At 35.6% G+C, this 14756-nt stretch overlaps 2 protein-coding genes and 1 long non-coding RNA gene across 3 annotated transcripts; 1 reads left to right on the plus strand and 2 right to left on the minus strand.

The window, feature by feature from the left end:
- Nucleotides 1–221: 221 nt before the first annotated feature.
- LOC117336377 lies at nucleotides 222–7177 on the minus strand. The gene is made up of 2 exons (XR_004534591.1): nucleotides 7062–7177; nucleotides 222–2827 (listed from the first exon to the last, which is right to left on the minus strand). It is a non-coding gene; the product is annotated as an uncharacterized LOC117336377 (long non-coding RNA).
- Nucleotides 7178–8986: 1809 nt separating this feature from the next.
- On the minus strand, nucleotides 8987–12190 carry LOC117335727. The gene is made up of 3 exons (XM_033895903.1): nucleotides 11498–12190; nucleotides 10950–11162; nucleotides 8987–10711 (listed from the first exon to the last, which is right to left on the minus strand). The coding sequence occupies exons 2-3, from the start codon at nucleotides 11124–11126 to the stop codon at nucleotides 10214–10216; spliced, it is 675 nt and encodes a 224-aa protein (XP_033751794.1). The 5' UTR covers nucleotides 11127–11162; nucleotides 11498–12190; the 3' UTR covers nucleotides 8987–10213.
- Nucleotides 12191–12807: 617 nt separating this feature from the next.
- LOC117336670 lies at nucleotides 12808–14624 on the plus strand. The gene is made up of 5 exons (XM_033897279.1): nucleotides 12808–13035; nucleotides 13123–13213; nucleotides 13691–13787; nucleotides 14072–14154; nucleotides 14468–14624. The coding sequence occupies exons 1-5, from the start codon at nucleotides 12993–12995 to the stop codon at nucleotides 14622–14624; spliced, it is 471 nt and encodes a 156-aa protein (XP_033753170.1). The 5' UTR covers nucleotides 12808–12992.
- Nucleotides 14625–14756: the final 132 nt, after the last annotated feature.

The following is a 14756-nucleotide window of genomic DNA, read 5'->3' on the forward strand; positions in this document are numbered from 1 at the left end:
TCAATTATCAGTCTATCATTCATGGAATTGTAAAAGTCTTTAAACAGCTCAGAGTCATGATACTTTTTCATATAAATACCTCGTTTAATTAAAGACAGTGGTCAAATGAGCTGGACTCGACTAACTATTTATTATGAATACCGGATATTTGATTTGTAACCGAGAAGAAATAGATTCTTCGAATCCATATCAGTGATCTAGAAATAACCCCAACTCTTCTCTTTAATGGTACCGATACGTTTTTATTATCGCCAGACGTCAGATCTTGCGAGGTAGACTTTCGCAAATAAAGATATTCAGAAACGTTTAATCACAGGCTATGTAGCTATATTTACATTCTGTGTTGCATTTGCCTATATATCGTTAGTAAACAAAATTGTATTCATGATACTGTATACTACAATTTACAGTGATTCGGTCAGAGTAGGAATACAGCCCCAGGTGTTGCTGGTCAAAACAATGGCCGCCAGTTACTTTCGGCCTGGAGAGATTTCGAATGCTAGCATTTATTATCCACAACACAAAAAATAAGCAACTTCACAAGTTATGAGAGTAATATTGTATAATTAAAACAAAATGTAGTCAACACAAAATAACTATAAGCGCCGTTCTTGATCTAAGAATTATCAAATTGCCAATGTCGTCACACTCACAGGGGCTCGTTTCCGAATTTTCAGAAATGTAAGACACGATAACATTAAAAGTCTAGTATTTATAAAAAATAATAAAATAAAAATCTTGTGAAAAATCGGGAGCATCGACATGTTTTCCGGTTGTGTATGTATATTGGATTTTAGTTTTGTGGTTATTCACTGATGTTAAAGGCCTACCTTACAAAATCAAGCCCCCTGTGAAGTTGAAAATCGTCTGCTAAGATGCGACTGGTTAGACTTGAATCTGTTTCGAACGAAATATCTTTGAAATCGTTTTTTTTTTTTTTTTTTTTTTAACAAAAACATTTTATTATCTTTTCATACATGTATGGCTTATGCCTCACCATGTTCTCGTTAGGGTATTGTTGTGACTATGACATCCATTGTCGTCTCACATCAATGATAGAATGATGACTTAAACTTCGGAGCACATTCTTGCTTGCATTTTGTCAATTATTTTTTTTTTTTTTTAGGTTCAAAATTTTTTTTTCAAAAAAAGACAACATTTTACAAAAAAATTGTCCACACGCAGGAGGAGACTCATTCGCCATACACTATCAAAAACACACTTACACATCATTATGTTTGTTATTATTTTCTTCAATACTAATTATATTTTACCAGTAATATATATAAAAAGATTTCCGGATATCTGTTTTCTCTACTAGATTGTAATATTATTCCGAGTCAAAAAAGTGTTTGAAGGATTCTAATCTGCGCTAAAGGGCGACATTCTATTTATCTGTCACCCAAATTGTATTCATATCGACTGTATACTACCATTTGGTAACAGTTCAATGCTTAAATGTACTAAACCCCTTGAAAAATGCATTTACTCAATCGCCTCATTATGACGTAACAGTTCGGTAAACAGTCGTATTGTTTTCATCAATGTTTATAGCTTTTATTCCAATCCAGTGGGGTAAAATGTAATCTTTTCGGTTAAAACGACTGTGATTCAATGGGATCCAATCAAAATAAAATACGTGCCCTTTGTTCAAAAACCCCGCCCACCAGCCAAACGTACCAGTCGAAATGATCACGTGATCCGTCAATGAAAGCAAAGCCATGTCAACAAATGAATCTTTGGAACTTGATAATACTGTAACGCCACTTCCGTTTTGTATGTTGTTTATGCACCACATCCGGTCTCTTTCGTTGGGCGATGTTGTTACAATAAAAAGAACTTTTGAAAATGTCTTCAGAAAATATCTCTTTGCATATTCAAAGTATTCACGATCCGCCATCGGTCGTTTTTCCGTGACGTAATCACCCCGACGGACGTGGATACCTACAGTTGTAATTTTAGAGGAAGGTAAATTAGGCCATGTTTGCATTTTTTAGTCTTTCTATTTTATGTATAGCCTTTTCTCTAATGGACGTTCTCCAGGTGAATTGATATCTGATATCGTCGAAATGATCTTTAAAATACTTCCATGACTGAAGAAAACCTTCTATTCGCAAACACGACGCGTTTGCTTCAGATAAGCGAAACTGTTCAAAATATCTTGGCCGTGTTTGGTTAAAGGATACTATTTCCCTCCTACAAAGTGTTACATTAGGTGATGTGGCGACCGGTATATTGGCAAATGGTTGGTATATTTTGTCGGTTTTTGATAAAAAGAGACTTAGATTGTTGTCGAGAGCAAGACTATAACATGATGCGTATATAAACATGATATTGCCCAATCTTCCTAGATATTTAGGAAAAAGAAATCGATTGGTATCTGTTTCTTGTCCGAAATGATTCGTCATCCGTGTACCTGGGGATGAAGTAAGCTTTTCTTGAAAGTGTTGATCTTCCTTACCAATGACATACCTAGGATTGCTGACGACGGTTTCCTTTGAAACCGTTTTATCATTACCTTTTCCCGATTTTCTAAGATGAATTTGATCAATTCTTTCAGGTCCGTCTTTTCCAGTATTCTGTCTTTTCTCTTTAATTTCTGTGACTATTGAAGTTGAATCGCTGTGTCCAGATAGGAGGCTGCTCCTAAAACACGGTGTAATACTATTTCCTAAAAATGATTGATATTGATATGACTGTTTTTGAATCATGAAATTCTTCAGGACGGGCTCCTTTGTAAGGTAAACAAAAGTGAAAACCATGACAGACATGCAGAGCAGGAAAACGAAGGTCACTTGTCGAATGCTTGATGCCATAGGTACTTTTCCTGAAACGACAAAAGAAACACATCCATTTGTATGATACACTATAAATGATTATTTGTCTGACATCAACTGTTTTCGAAAGGCATAATCTGAATGAGAAATTCACATTACATGTCTGTACATATAAAATGTCTGTATATATTACATGTCTGTATATATAACATGTCTGTATACATTACATCTCTGTATACATTACATGTCCGTACACATTACATGTCTGTACACATTACATGTCTGTACACATTACATGTCTGTATACATTACATGTCTGTACACATTACATGTCTGTACACATTATATGTCTGTACACATTATATGTATGTACACATTATATGTCTGTACACATTATATGTCTGTACACATTACATGTCTGTACACATTACATGTCTGTATGTCTGTACACATTACATGTCTGTATACATTACACGTCTGTACACATAACATGTCTGTACATATAAAATGTCTGTATATATTACATGTCTGTACACATTACACGTCTGTACACATTGCACGTCTGTACACATTACATGTCTGTACACATTACATGTCTGTATACATTATATGTCTGTATACATTACATGTTTGTATACATTACATGTCTGTATACATTACACGTCTGTACACATTACATGTCTGTATACATTACATGTCTGTACACAATACATGTCTGTATACATCACATGTCTGTATACATTACATGTCTGTATACATTACATGTCTGTATACATTACACGTCTGTACACATTACATGTCTGTACACATTACATGTCTGTACACATCACATGTCTGTACACATTACACGTCTGTACACATTACACGTCTGTACACATTACATGTCTGTACACATTACATGCCTGTATACATTACATGTCTGTACATATAAAATGTCTGTACACATTACATGTCTGTATACATTATATGTCTGTACACATTACATGTCTGTACACATTACATGTCTATACATTACATGTCTGTATACATTACATGTCTGTATATATGTCATGTCTGTACATATTACATGTCTGTATACATTACATGTCTGTTCACATTTCATGTCTGTATACATTACATGTCTGTATACATTACATGTCTGTACACATTACATGTGTGTACATTACATGTCTGTACACATTACATGTCTGTATACATTACATGTCTGTATACATTACATCTCTGTATACATTACATGTCTGTATACATTACATGTCTGTATATATGTCATGTCTGTACATATTACATGTCTGTATACATTACATGTCTGTTCACATTTCATGTCTGTATACATTACATGTCTGTATACATTACATGTCTGTACACATTACATGTCTGTACACATTACATGTCTGTATACATTACATGTCTGTACACATTACATGTCTGTATACATTACATGTCTGTATACATTACATGTCTGTACACATTACATGTCTGTACACATTACATGTCTGTATACATTACATGTCTGTACACATTACATGTCTGTATACATTAAATGTCTGTATATATTACATGTCTGTATACATTACATGTCTGTACACATTACATGTCTGTATACATTACATGTCTGTATACATTACATATCTGTACACATTACATGTCTGTACACATTACATGTCTGTATATATTACATGTCTGTACACATTACATGTCTGTACACATTACATGTCTGTATACATAACATGTCTACACATTACATGTATGTATACATTACATGTCTGTACACATTACATGTCTACACATTACATGTCTGTATACATTACATGTCTGTATACATTACATGTCTGGTACATATTACATGTCTGTACACATTACATGTATGTATACATTACACGTCTGTACACATTACATGTCTGTACACATTACATGTATGTATACATTACATGTCTGTACACATTACATGTCTACACATTACATGTCTGTATACATTACATGTCTGTATACATTACACGTCTGAACACATTACATGTCTGTATACATTACATGTCTGTACACATCACATGTCTGTACACATTACATGTATGTATACATTACATGTCTGTACACATTACATGTCTACACATTACACGTCTGTACACATTACATGTCTGTACACATTACATGTCTGGTACATATTACATATCTGTACACATTACATGTCTGTACACATTACACGTCTGTACACATTACATGTCTGTACACATTACATGTATGTATACATTACATGTCTGTACACATTACACGTCTGTACACATTACATGTATGTATACATTACATGTCTGTACACATTACATGTCTGTACACATTACATGTATGTATACATTACATGTCTGTACACATTACACGTCTGTACACATTACATGTATGTATACATTACATGTCTGTACACATTACATGTCTGTACACATTACATGTATGTATACATTACATGTCTGTACACATTACACGTCTGTACACATTACATGTCTGTATACATTATATGTCTGTTCACATTACATGTCTGTAAACATTACATGTCTGTATACATTATATGTCTGTACACATTACATGTCTGTACACATTACATGTATGTATACATTACATGTCTGTACATATTACATGTCTGTACACATAACATGTCTGTATATATTACATGTCTGTATACATTACATGTCTGTATATATTACATGTCTGTACACATATTAACATGTCTGTATATATTACATGTCTGTATACATTACATGTCTGTACACATTACATGTATGTATACATTACATGTCTGTACACATTACATGTCTGTACACATTACATGTATGTATACATTACATGTCTGTACACATTACACGTCTGTACACATTACATGTATGTATACATTACATGTCTGTACACATTACATGTCTGTACACATTACATGTATGTATACATTACATGTCTGTACACATTACACGTCTGTACACATTACATGTCTGTATACATTATATGTCTGTTCACATTACATGTCTGTACACATTACATGTCTGTATACATTATATGTCTGTACACATTACATGTCTGTACACATAACATGTCTGTATATATTACATGTCTGTATACATTACATGTCTGTATATATTACATGTCTGTACACATATTAACATGTCTGTATATATTACATGTCTGTATACATTACATGTCTGTACACATTACATGTCTGTATACATTACATGTCTGTATATATTACATGTCTGTACACATTACATGTCTGTACACATTACATCTCGGTATATATTACATGTCTGTACACATTACATGTTTGTACACATTACATGTCTGTACAAATTACATGTCTGTACACATTACATGTCTGGTACATATTACATATCTGTACACATTACATATCTGTACACATTACATATCTGTACATATTACATGTCTGTATACATTACATGTCTGTATACATTACATGTCTGTATATATGTCATGTCTGTACATATTACATGTCTGTACACATTACATGTCTGTACATATTACATATCTGTATACATTACATGTCTGTATACATTACACGTCTGTATACATTACATATCTGTATACATTACATGGCTATCTATCAGCAACACACATTCAAGGAGTTATAATAAACCTAGAGCTAGAATAGACATATTTTTTTCATTGTTCCCCCAAATATAATAAACCAAGTATTCATAATATCAAGAGTAGTTCTTCTTTGATGTCAGTAGCATCTCTTAATCAGTTACACAATATCTCTCGCCTGGTTGATTTGAGCAAAAGTCAAAATAATGTTAATGTTTAATTTGTTTATACATGTATTTATTGACGTCTATTGATACTATATATGGTTATGGGGTAGGAATCTCAACTGCTTCAAAGATATAGCCTTCCATCATTTGTAAAAAGTTAAATCCCAGGCACCTGGGTGACGTTCCCTGCCAAATATGGTTAAATTCTGATCAGTGGATAAGATGACGTTGACGGACGGATGCGTACAGCGTATTACCGGTATTTTGTGGTCCGTCACCGACACCCCTCCAATGACAGCTGTCACACGTGGGAGTAATGATTCATTCATAGATATCGGAGACATATGATGTCTCTGTACATCTTTGTATAGATAGATTGATAAAACTCGCACGTGTACAGTACAACTTGTGGCATGGAGGGGGATCGGACCAGTTCACTTAACTCACTGCACCACGGACCACGTAGACATAGGCATCTAACTGTTACTCTAGGTATAATAGCCATATGTACCGTTATAGATATATAGTTTTTTCAACTTACATTACGGGCGTATGTAGTCACGTGGAATCTGACATACATGGTGACACCCAACCCTTATGATGCTCCTCTCGTTACCGTATCTTAGAAGGGAGCTGTCCTACAACATCAATTCTCATTACTGCGTTTCTAAATATAGTTTAATCGGTGTGTCTAAAACGCTCACTTCCCTTTTTTATAAACATGATGTAAGGGAGGTAACAATACATTATTTGATAGACTTTAGATATCTGTTAACCCGTGTTGCAGTGATGTTTACGTACGTTGTTGTTGAACATAATATTATTAAATATCATAATTAATATGAATGAAGGCAAAGAGCGCAGCTATAAATTACAGTCTTTGAACATACATTGTATATAGACTACCACAATTTCAGATTTGTTTTGTTGTTTTTTGTTGTTGTTGTTTTTTGTTTTTGCTTTTTTTGTTTTTGTTTGGGGGGGGGGGGGGGGGGTGTTCATTTAAAAGAATGACACAACGCGTCTGCCAATTATGTTACAAACAAGGCCAAAAGTAGGTCCTAATCCCAATACATATAGACTGGATTATACCCCCTCTACCCCCCCCCCCCCCCCCAAAAAAAATCTAAACATGTAAATACCATGTAACTGAAACTATGTATTATATCTATACATATATCGACTGAAATACTTATTGTTTGTCCTGATGTAAAACGATGCAGCCGATACAGCAAGACTTTCCTGATATATATACAAGTTGCTGTCCTTCAAAAAAGGACAACAATACGTGGACTGGCAACTTTTGCTTGCTTCATAGTGAATTTGTTATGATGTACAAAATAATTCTTTACTGAGTGTTGTTAGATGAAGGAATATATAAATAACACTGTCTGAATACAAAAGATACATGTTTATTGGTTATTTCATACATGTAAGTAGCTTTATTGATAGCATGATGTTCAAGTTTGATAGATGTTCGAATCTGGCTTTATATCTTCTTAAAAGATATTATACATTTTCCGAAATCATTGATGTGTAGCGGAACTGGACCGGGTCGATCATCGGCGACCAGGTAGCTCAATCGGTAGAGCATCCGGCTAGTGTTCGGAGGTCCTGGGTTCGAACCCCGGTCTTGCCGTGCATTTTTCCACTCCTTTTACATTGGTGCCGTACTGACCAGGATCTTGGTAACCCGTTTTGGGCATTTTTGAAATGTTGGTGCGATAAGATTTGTAAAACTGAAGTGAAGCAATGGCAAATAGACTTTATTTGTGTGTGTTTACTTGGAGTGAGTGGCAGTTTTATAAATAAACTTGGTATTTCCGGGAAAATCCTGATGTATACCGGAAGTATGTCGAACACAGGACCCAGTGAAATAGAGGAGACGGTCTTAACACACACTCCGTCCCTCCATATGCTAGTACCCCCGTAAGCACTCCAAGACCCCCTCAGGATACTAGTACGGGTTCTTCCTTGTATATGGATCATGGGAATTCTGATGGTTTACCAAGAGTACATAGGAAACAGAAAGACCCCCAACAGTTTGATGGATCTGGTGACTTTAGTGACTACATTCTACACTTTGAGCAAGTGGCCTTGTGGAATCAGTGGGGAAACTATGAAAAAGCACAACAATTAGCCATGAGTCTAAGGGGACCCGCTCAAAAAGTTCTTAGCACTCTGACCCTGGCTCAGGTAGGGGATTATGGGAAATTAAGAGATGTGTTAGCGGCACAATTCGATCCCCCAGGTAGAGAAACAGGATATAGGTGTCAGCTGAAACATAGGACTCATAGTCAGATGGAAAGTCTTTATAGGACTGCCTGGCTCAGCTCTCCCCGACTCACGTAGTCAGATGGAAAGTCTTTATAGGACTGCCTGGCTCAGCTCTCCCCGACTCACGTAGTCAGATGGAAAGTCTGTATAGGACTGCCTGGCTCAGCTCTCCCCGACTCACGTAGTCAGATGGAAAGTCTTTATAGGACTGCCTGGCTCAGCTCTCCCCGACTCACGTAGTCAGAATTAAAGTCTTGACAAGACTGGTTTGGCTCTCTTTCCCTGATAGGAATAGCTGTAGGTAGATTATGTAGGGTATTGCTAGATATAATTATGTTAGGGTATAGGGAAAAGAATAGCTTACCAGTCACAGTCATTAGGGGTAGGTTTCATGTCAGTCATGTAGTCGTCAGTTTATTTCGACTCTGAATTGTTTGTAGGTTTTTATACCGTCGTCTATCATATAGGAGTATGGCCGTGTAGCCGTTAGTATTTTCTAGAACTAGGACCATGTGGCCGAGAGTTCACTAGACACTACTGTCACGTCAGAGTATGTGTGTTGGAGTGTATGACAGAGTGGTATAATTTGTCTATATGTCAGTGTGTTTTACACATTACTAGTGTTGTATAATAAAACTACCTGAACTTGATATATCTTGAGTTTGTGTTTATTTGCCAGACTTCACGTACAAATTATGGCTCAGAAAGTAAGACCCTGACGGACCCAAGATCACCGAACCTGGGTATAAATATTTTAAAGGTGTCGGTTTGAGGTGAAAAGCCGATCCTTTTACAGATGTATAATAAAGCTAATTTAGTTTTCTTACCCAGTTTTACCAGTGCTGTATGAAATGATTTGATGTAAGTGACATTCAGAACATGTAATGTCATCATTCTAACAAAACTATATGTTATAGAATGAATGTATTTGCCAGTTAAGCCAATCACTACTTCCAACGTTAAAAATAAAGCAATTGCATTGGGCTATATTGTAAAAATACAATTAAATGTTCAGTCTGCCAGTAGACTGTAAAAGACTTGATGCAGAAAATTATAGGTTTTCCACATCCTTGGTTTCAGATTAAAATTGTATCATCGCTTAGTTACTCCTTGCGATTTCTACACAGACCAAGGATGAATTTTATAGTCTTTCTTTAGTAGAGTTATCAAAGGTAGTATAATTTATGACACTTAAGCTGATTTTGTTTTACAATTCCTACAAATGTGTATAAAGTGAATAAGAGACTACTACTGAATTGAAAACTTCAACAATATTAAATGTATAATACTGAGCATCAAGTACAAAACTAAGGCACCTAATGAAGAATTAACTTCAACACTAAATCAAATGCCCAGAAGGAAAGAATTTGCATTTTGAATATGTGATTATGCATGAATCTCCAAACTAGTTGGGATTCATTCGGAAATGACCCTTTTGCACACAATGTTTTTGACCGTGTTGTTCATAATGGTGCAGCGAATTTCCTTTAGTAAAATGTTAACAATTGTTTCTATCAACACTTTATTTTCATAATTTGGTTCGGTTGTAATGCCATTGGCAATCAGAATCTTGTCCAGTTCAGGTTTGAATAATGTGACTTTCGTTTCAGTTGGGAAAGATGATGCTCCTTGGACTGATTCAAACAGCATGGTTACTCGTAAATAATGATTGCAGCTACTGGCTGTGTATGTAACTTTGCATGAGCAACAGAACATTTTGTATTGGTCATCACATTTTACTGTGGATAGTTTCTTGTTGTTGCATCCTGGGTAGGGGCAAGAAAGATAAGGATCAACATCGTACACAGCACAGAGGGATCCGTTTTGCAATTTGTCACCAGAACTGCTCAGATTCTCATCATCATCGTCATCTTCGGATGAGATATTCTGCAGGGTTCCATCATGGCTGTATTTCTGTGGTGAAAAGGATAACATTACATTAATGCATGCTTTGTGTGTTTTATATGTTATCGTCCATCATTATTGGTATTTATATCAATTAATTTATGGCGCAACTGATGGTTATTTAATTTTATAGACAGGACAATTTATGTATTAATATCTGCAAGTACATAAACAGAATAAATATATTTCATACCAGTTGAAAAAAGGACATATTGTAAAGTTTACCCAAAGCGTTTGTATTCTTTACCTCACAAAGTGATCCCCGAGTAGTAGTCAGGCGCTTCTCGTCATTAAACAGTCGAACTTTACACTTGGTTAACTGCAAAATGTGCCCCTTTTCTATGGTGTTTACCAAGTCTTCCCATATTGCCACAGTTGTTTTGTCATCCTTGTCCTTGAGGACCATTCCTTGAAAGGCCACCATATTTCCGTCTACTGACTTTGTTGTAGCTGGTGAAAGCTGAAATGTATGAATATCATGTATTAGTCATTTAATTTCTATTTCAGCTACGATTGTTAGGAAATCAGAAGATGAATCCATAACAATATATAATTTACATGATTAACTGACTGATCTTAGTTAACTTATTAAATAATGCTTAGTATTAAGATGCATATCATCTTAACAGCTAGGCCTACAAACATCGCACCTGGAACTTGGAAGCTATTGTTTAAATGCTTTTAGCGTAAGTTTACTTGAAAACGTACAAATCAGCACCATGAAAAATTGATTCAAATAACATAAATGGAAAATTTAAACATATTTGTTAATTGTGTCACGTTAAATCAACTCACCTTGCACTTGATATCACCTGTCTGTCAGCAGACGTTCTCAGGAGACGATCGACCACGAGGAGTCAGGACAGGATGCTGGAGAGTGGGTTGCGTAAACCGCTAACGTTATGATGCGCTGTTAAGTCCCGAGAGCAACCGAACGTAATTGATAACGACTTCTAGCTGGATAACAATAGACACTATTGAAGCCCGAGGAGAACCGAGCAGACTCAAATTAATCATTGACCGGCGCGGTATCTCGTAGGTAAACAGTCAGCAGTCTCCATTATTAAAAGATAATAACAGGGTTTGTGGCTGCTGATGATAGTGACTAACGCAGGCAAGCGTCACATGAATATGCGTAAACCATATGCCTAACCAGCGGTCCCCTCGCCAATTAAAAGATAACGTTTCTATACAGTAACATCAATTAGTAATCACAGCCACACTGTAACGTAATGCTGCTGATGATAGCGACTGGGCTGTCAGGCGGTCAAGCAAGCAAGTACGTAAACCATTCACATGAATGTCACATGCGCAAACAACCCATAGCATCCAGAATCTTGCATCTGATATTGTTACTGCAGGGTCCACGCAATAACAGGAAAGCCGACTGAGCTAAAGGGAAATTACTCCCACTAGAAGCAAGGCGACCGCATCAATATGTACACTATTTACAATTTAAACCGGCACAACACTATTCCTAACTTTTCAAACGCATTCGCCCCGAACACACATTAACCTGGGTTTTATCCCCAACGAAGCCTCTCATATTCATATAGCTTGCACTTGGAGTGGTCAACCGATGTAACAGAAAAGCAAGTAATGTGCCTCCACCGGGATCGAACCACGACCCCCGGTTTTACTGGACAGCTGCTTTACCGACTGAGCTAAAGGGAACTAACACGAAGCTGGAATTTGGCCGATCGCCAGCCGATATTAAGCCACGCCCCTAACAATTCAAGGGAGATAACTCCCGTATGCTCCGACATTTCTAAGGTAAACAAGATGGCGATTGCTAATCTAGGCGATATACCCGATGACTTTTCGGCGACATATTTACCCTGCAAACCAACTCTAAGACAAAAACAGAGAGCAACAGCATTTGTGAATGGTAGCTATTTAAAAAGTGTGACATTATCCATTGATGTGATGAAAACTTTCATTCATGTTTCTACGATGGCCGATATCGGACGGGCAAAATAGTGTTACTAGTAGTACGTTTTTGTCAACGAAAAATGTACGTACATATTGTGTGTCAAATTTATCTACTGCTATAGTAGTAGATAAATTTGTACACAAAAAGTGTACGTACAAATCCTGTGTCAAAAACCTGTTACTAGTAACACATTTTTGACACGAAATTTGTACGTACATATTTTATGTACAAATTTATCTACTACTTCCAAATATCAATTAACATTCCTTTTATTCTTGATTGATTACCATGCGGCCGTATGCTGACTTTGCCTGATAAGGTTATAAAAGCCAGACCCAATCGGCGCGAATTTAAAGTATGCCGTTAAAGCCAGATTATCCAGCCGGCGTAATGGAAGAAGGTAGGTGAATACTGCTTATATGAAATGTGTTTATAGACCATAAGTATTACATCAAATTCTCGTGTGATTTAATTTTTTGATTTGCAGTTATGGAGCTGATGCTAAAATATGCCCGTCAAAACATGACATACAAGGAAATATCCTTGCTATTAGCCAAGGAGACAAATTTACAACTCGGGTAAGCTTGAAAAATATCTCAATTACTTCATACTTGTTGATTAGCAAATCTTAATAAAACATACCAGTATAAGGAAATTGTTATTTATACCGTGAAAGTTAGGTACCTAATTTCAGTGTCGAAAGTTAGCTGTAGTGAATGCACCGATGCATTATATATACCGAATACGAAGTTATAACGGTCAGATAAACATTTCATACACGGTAAAAATAATAAAACACACCCTGCTGTAACAGGAAATTGGGTCTTACATTGGACAAAACAACAAATCATGACAGGCGAGGTTGATATGTAAATGTGACAAGTTGTATGAATACTTGATACTTTTGTAAATGTTTGGTACGCCTATGTAAATTTATGAAAATTGAATTAGAGAACTGATTCCAAATATCAAGAATTATTAAGTGTAGATTAATATCGTCTTTATATTATAAAGTTCGTTTTGATAATGAAATGACTTTGAAAATGTTGTTCTAGTCCTGATGCAATTAGAAAAAGACTCCGACGTACAGGAACGCAAAGTCGAAAGGGAAACACTGCTCACACTGTTATTGAAGTGAAGAACATTATTCAAGTAGGTCTACTGCATATCATACTTTTGGCAGGTATAATTCTAAAGAAAAACCTGGAGAAGACCAAGTCATTGTAATACAATATTGATTTTGTTATAAGTACTTCTGTATAATATAATCTGTATGTACGAAGCTATGATAGCAATTAAATATTAAGCACATGAGTTTTTTTGTGTGACAATTTTAGGAAGAATAATTCATTGTTTATTTTTATATTATCACAAATAGAAACGTGCTGATGACATGTATTCAAACTTAAGGGGAAATCAAAATTAATTTTTTTCAGGCTTTGTTACCTGATTTGCCAAGCACTATCGGTTACAGGCAAATGACCTGCATATTACGACAAAAACAAGTAAACATCCCAAGGTAACTATAAACATAAAGATAGAGAGGGAATGCAAGCGCTGTTCCTTAAAAACAGAATTACCTAACTACATAATACAGATGTGGTATATAAGTTTGGTTATGGTGTTCTGTTTTACATTATTGAGTAAACAAGAAAAAGATATGTATTTACCGCAAAATAGTGGCAAATAAATTGTAGTAAACTTTTTGACATCTTAACTTCACCAAATACAGGCCCAGTATAAGTATACTTATTATTGATCAGTATAAGACTGAGACATGCATTCTTCGTTCAAGTTAAGACAAATAACATTTATATTGATCGTTGTAATAGGGATACAGTCATGAAGATAATGAGAGAACTTGATCCCATTGGGGTGGATATTCGAAGAAGGCGTCGTATAAATCGAAGAATATACCGAACAATGGGTCCGAATCATGTGTGGCACGTGGACGGGTATGTTTATCCTATTGATATGCATGCTGAATGATAAATACGTTGATAAAGATAAATTTTAGATTTGTATTCTTGGAAGTGTCAGCTCAATAGTATTTACACCAATGCCTTGGGATGATGGTATACTTTTAGTTATTGGCGTATTGCCGTAATTATAATTTATTAA

Source organism: Pecten maximus, chromosome 10, assembly GCF_902652985.1.
Source record: "Pecten maximus chromosome 10, xPecMax1.1, whole genome shotgun sequence".
Lineage (NCBI taxonomy): Eukaryota > Metazoa > Mollusca > Bivalvia > Pectinida > Pectinidae > Pecten > Pecten maximus.

Bases quoted from the DNA above. Each gene is read 5' to 3' on its own strand.
- LOC117335727 (XM_033895903.1), bottom strand. From the start codon at position 11,126: ATGGTGGCCTTTCAAGGAATGGTCCTCAAGGACAAGGATGACAAAACA. The intron at 10,712-10,949 runs GTAAAGAATACA...TTTTCACCACAG, and splicing joins CTCGGGGATCACTTTGTGAG to AAATACAGCCATGATGGAAC.
- LOC117336670 (XM_033897279.1), top strand. From the start codon at position 12,993: ATGCCGTTAAAGCCAGATTATCCAGCCGGCGTAATGGAAGAAG. The intron at 13,214-13,690 runs GTAAGCTTGAAA...ATGTTGTTCTAG, and splicing joins GAGACAAATTTACAACTCGG to TCCTGATGCAATTAGAAAAA. The intron at 13,788-14,071 runs GTAGGTCTACTG...AATTTTTTTCAG, and splicing joins AAGTGAAGAACATTATTCAA to GCTTTGTTACCTGATTTGCC.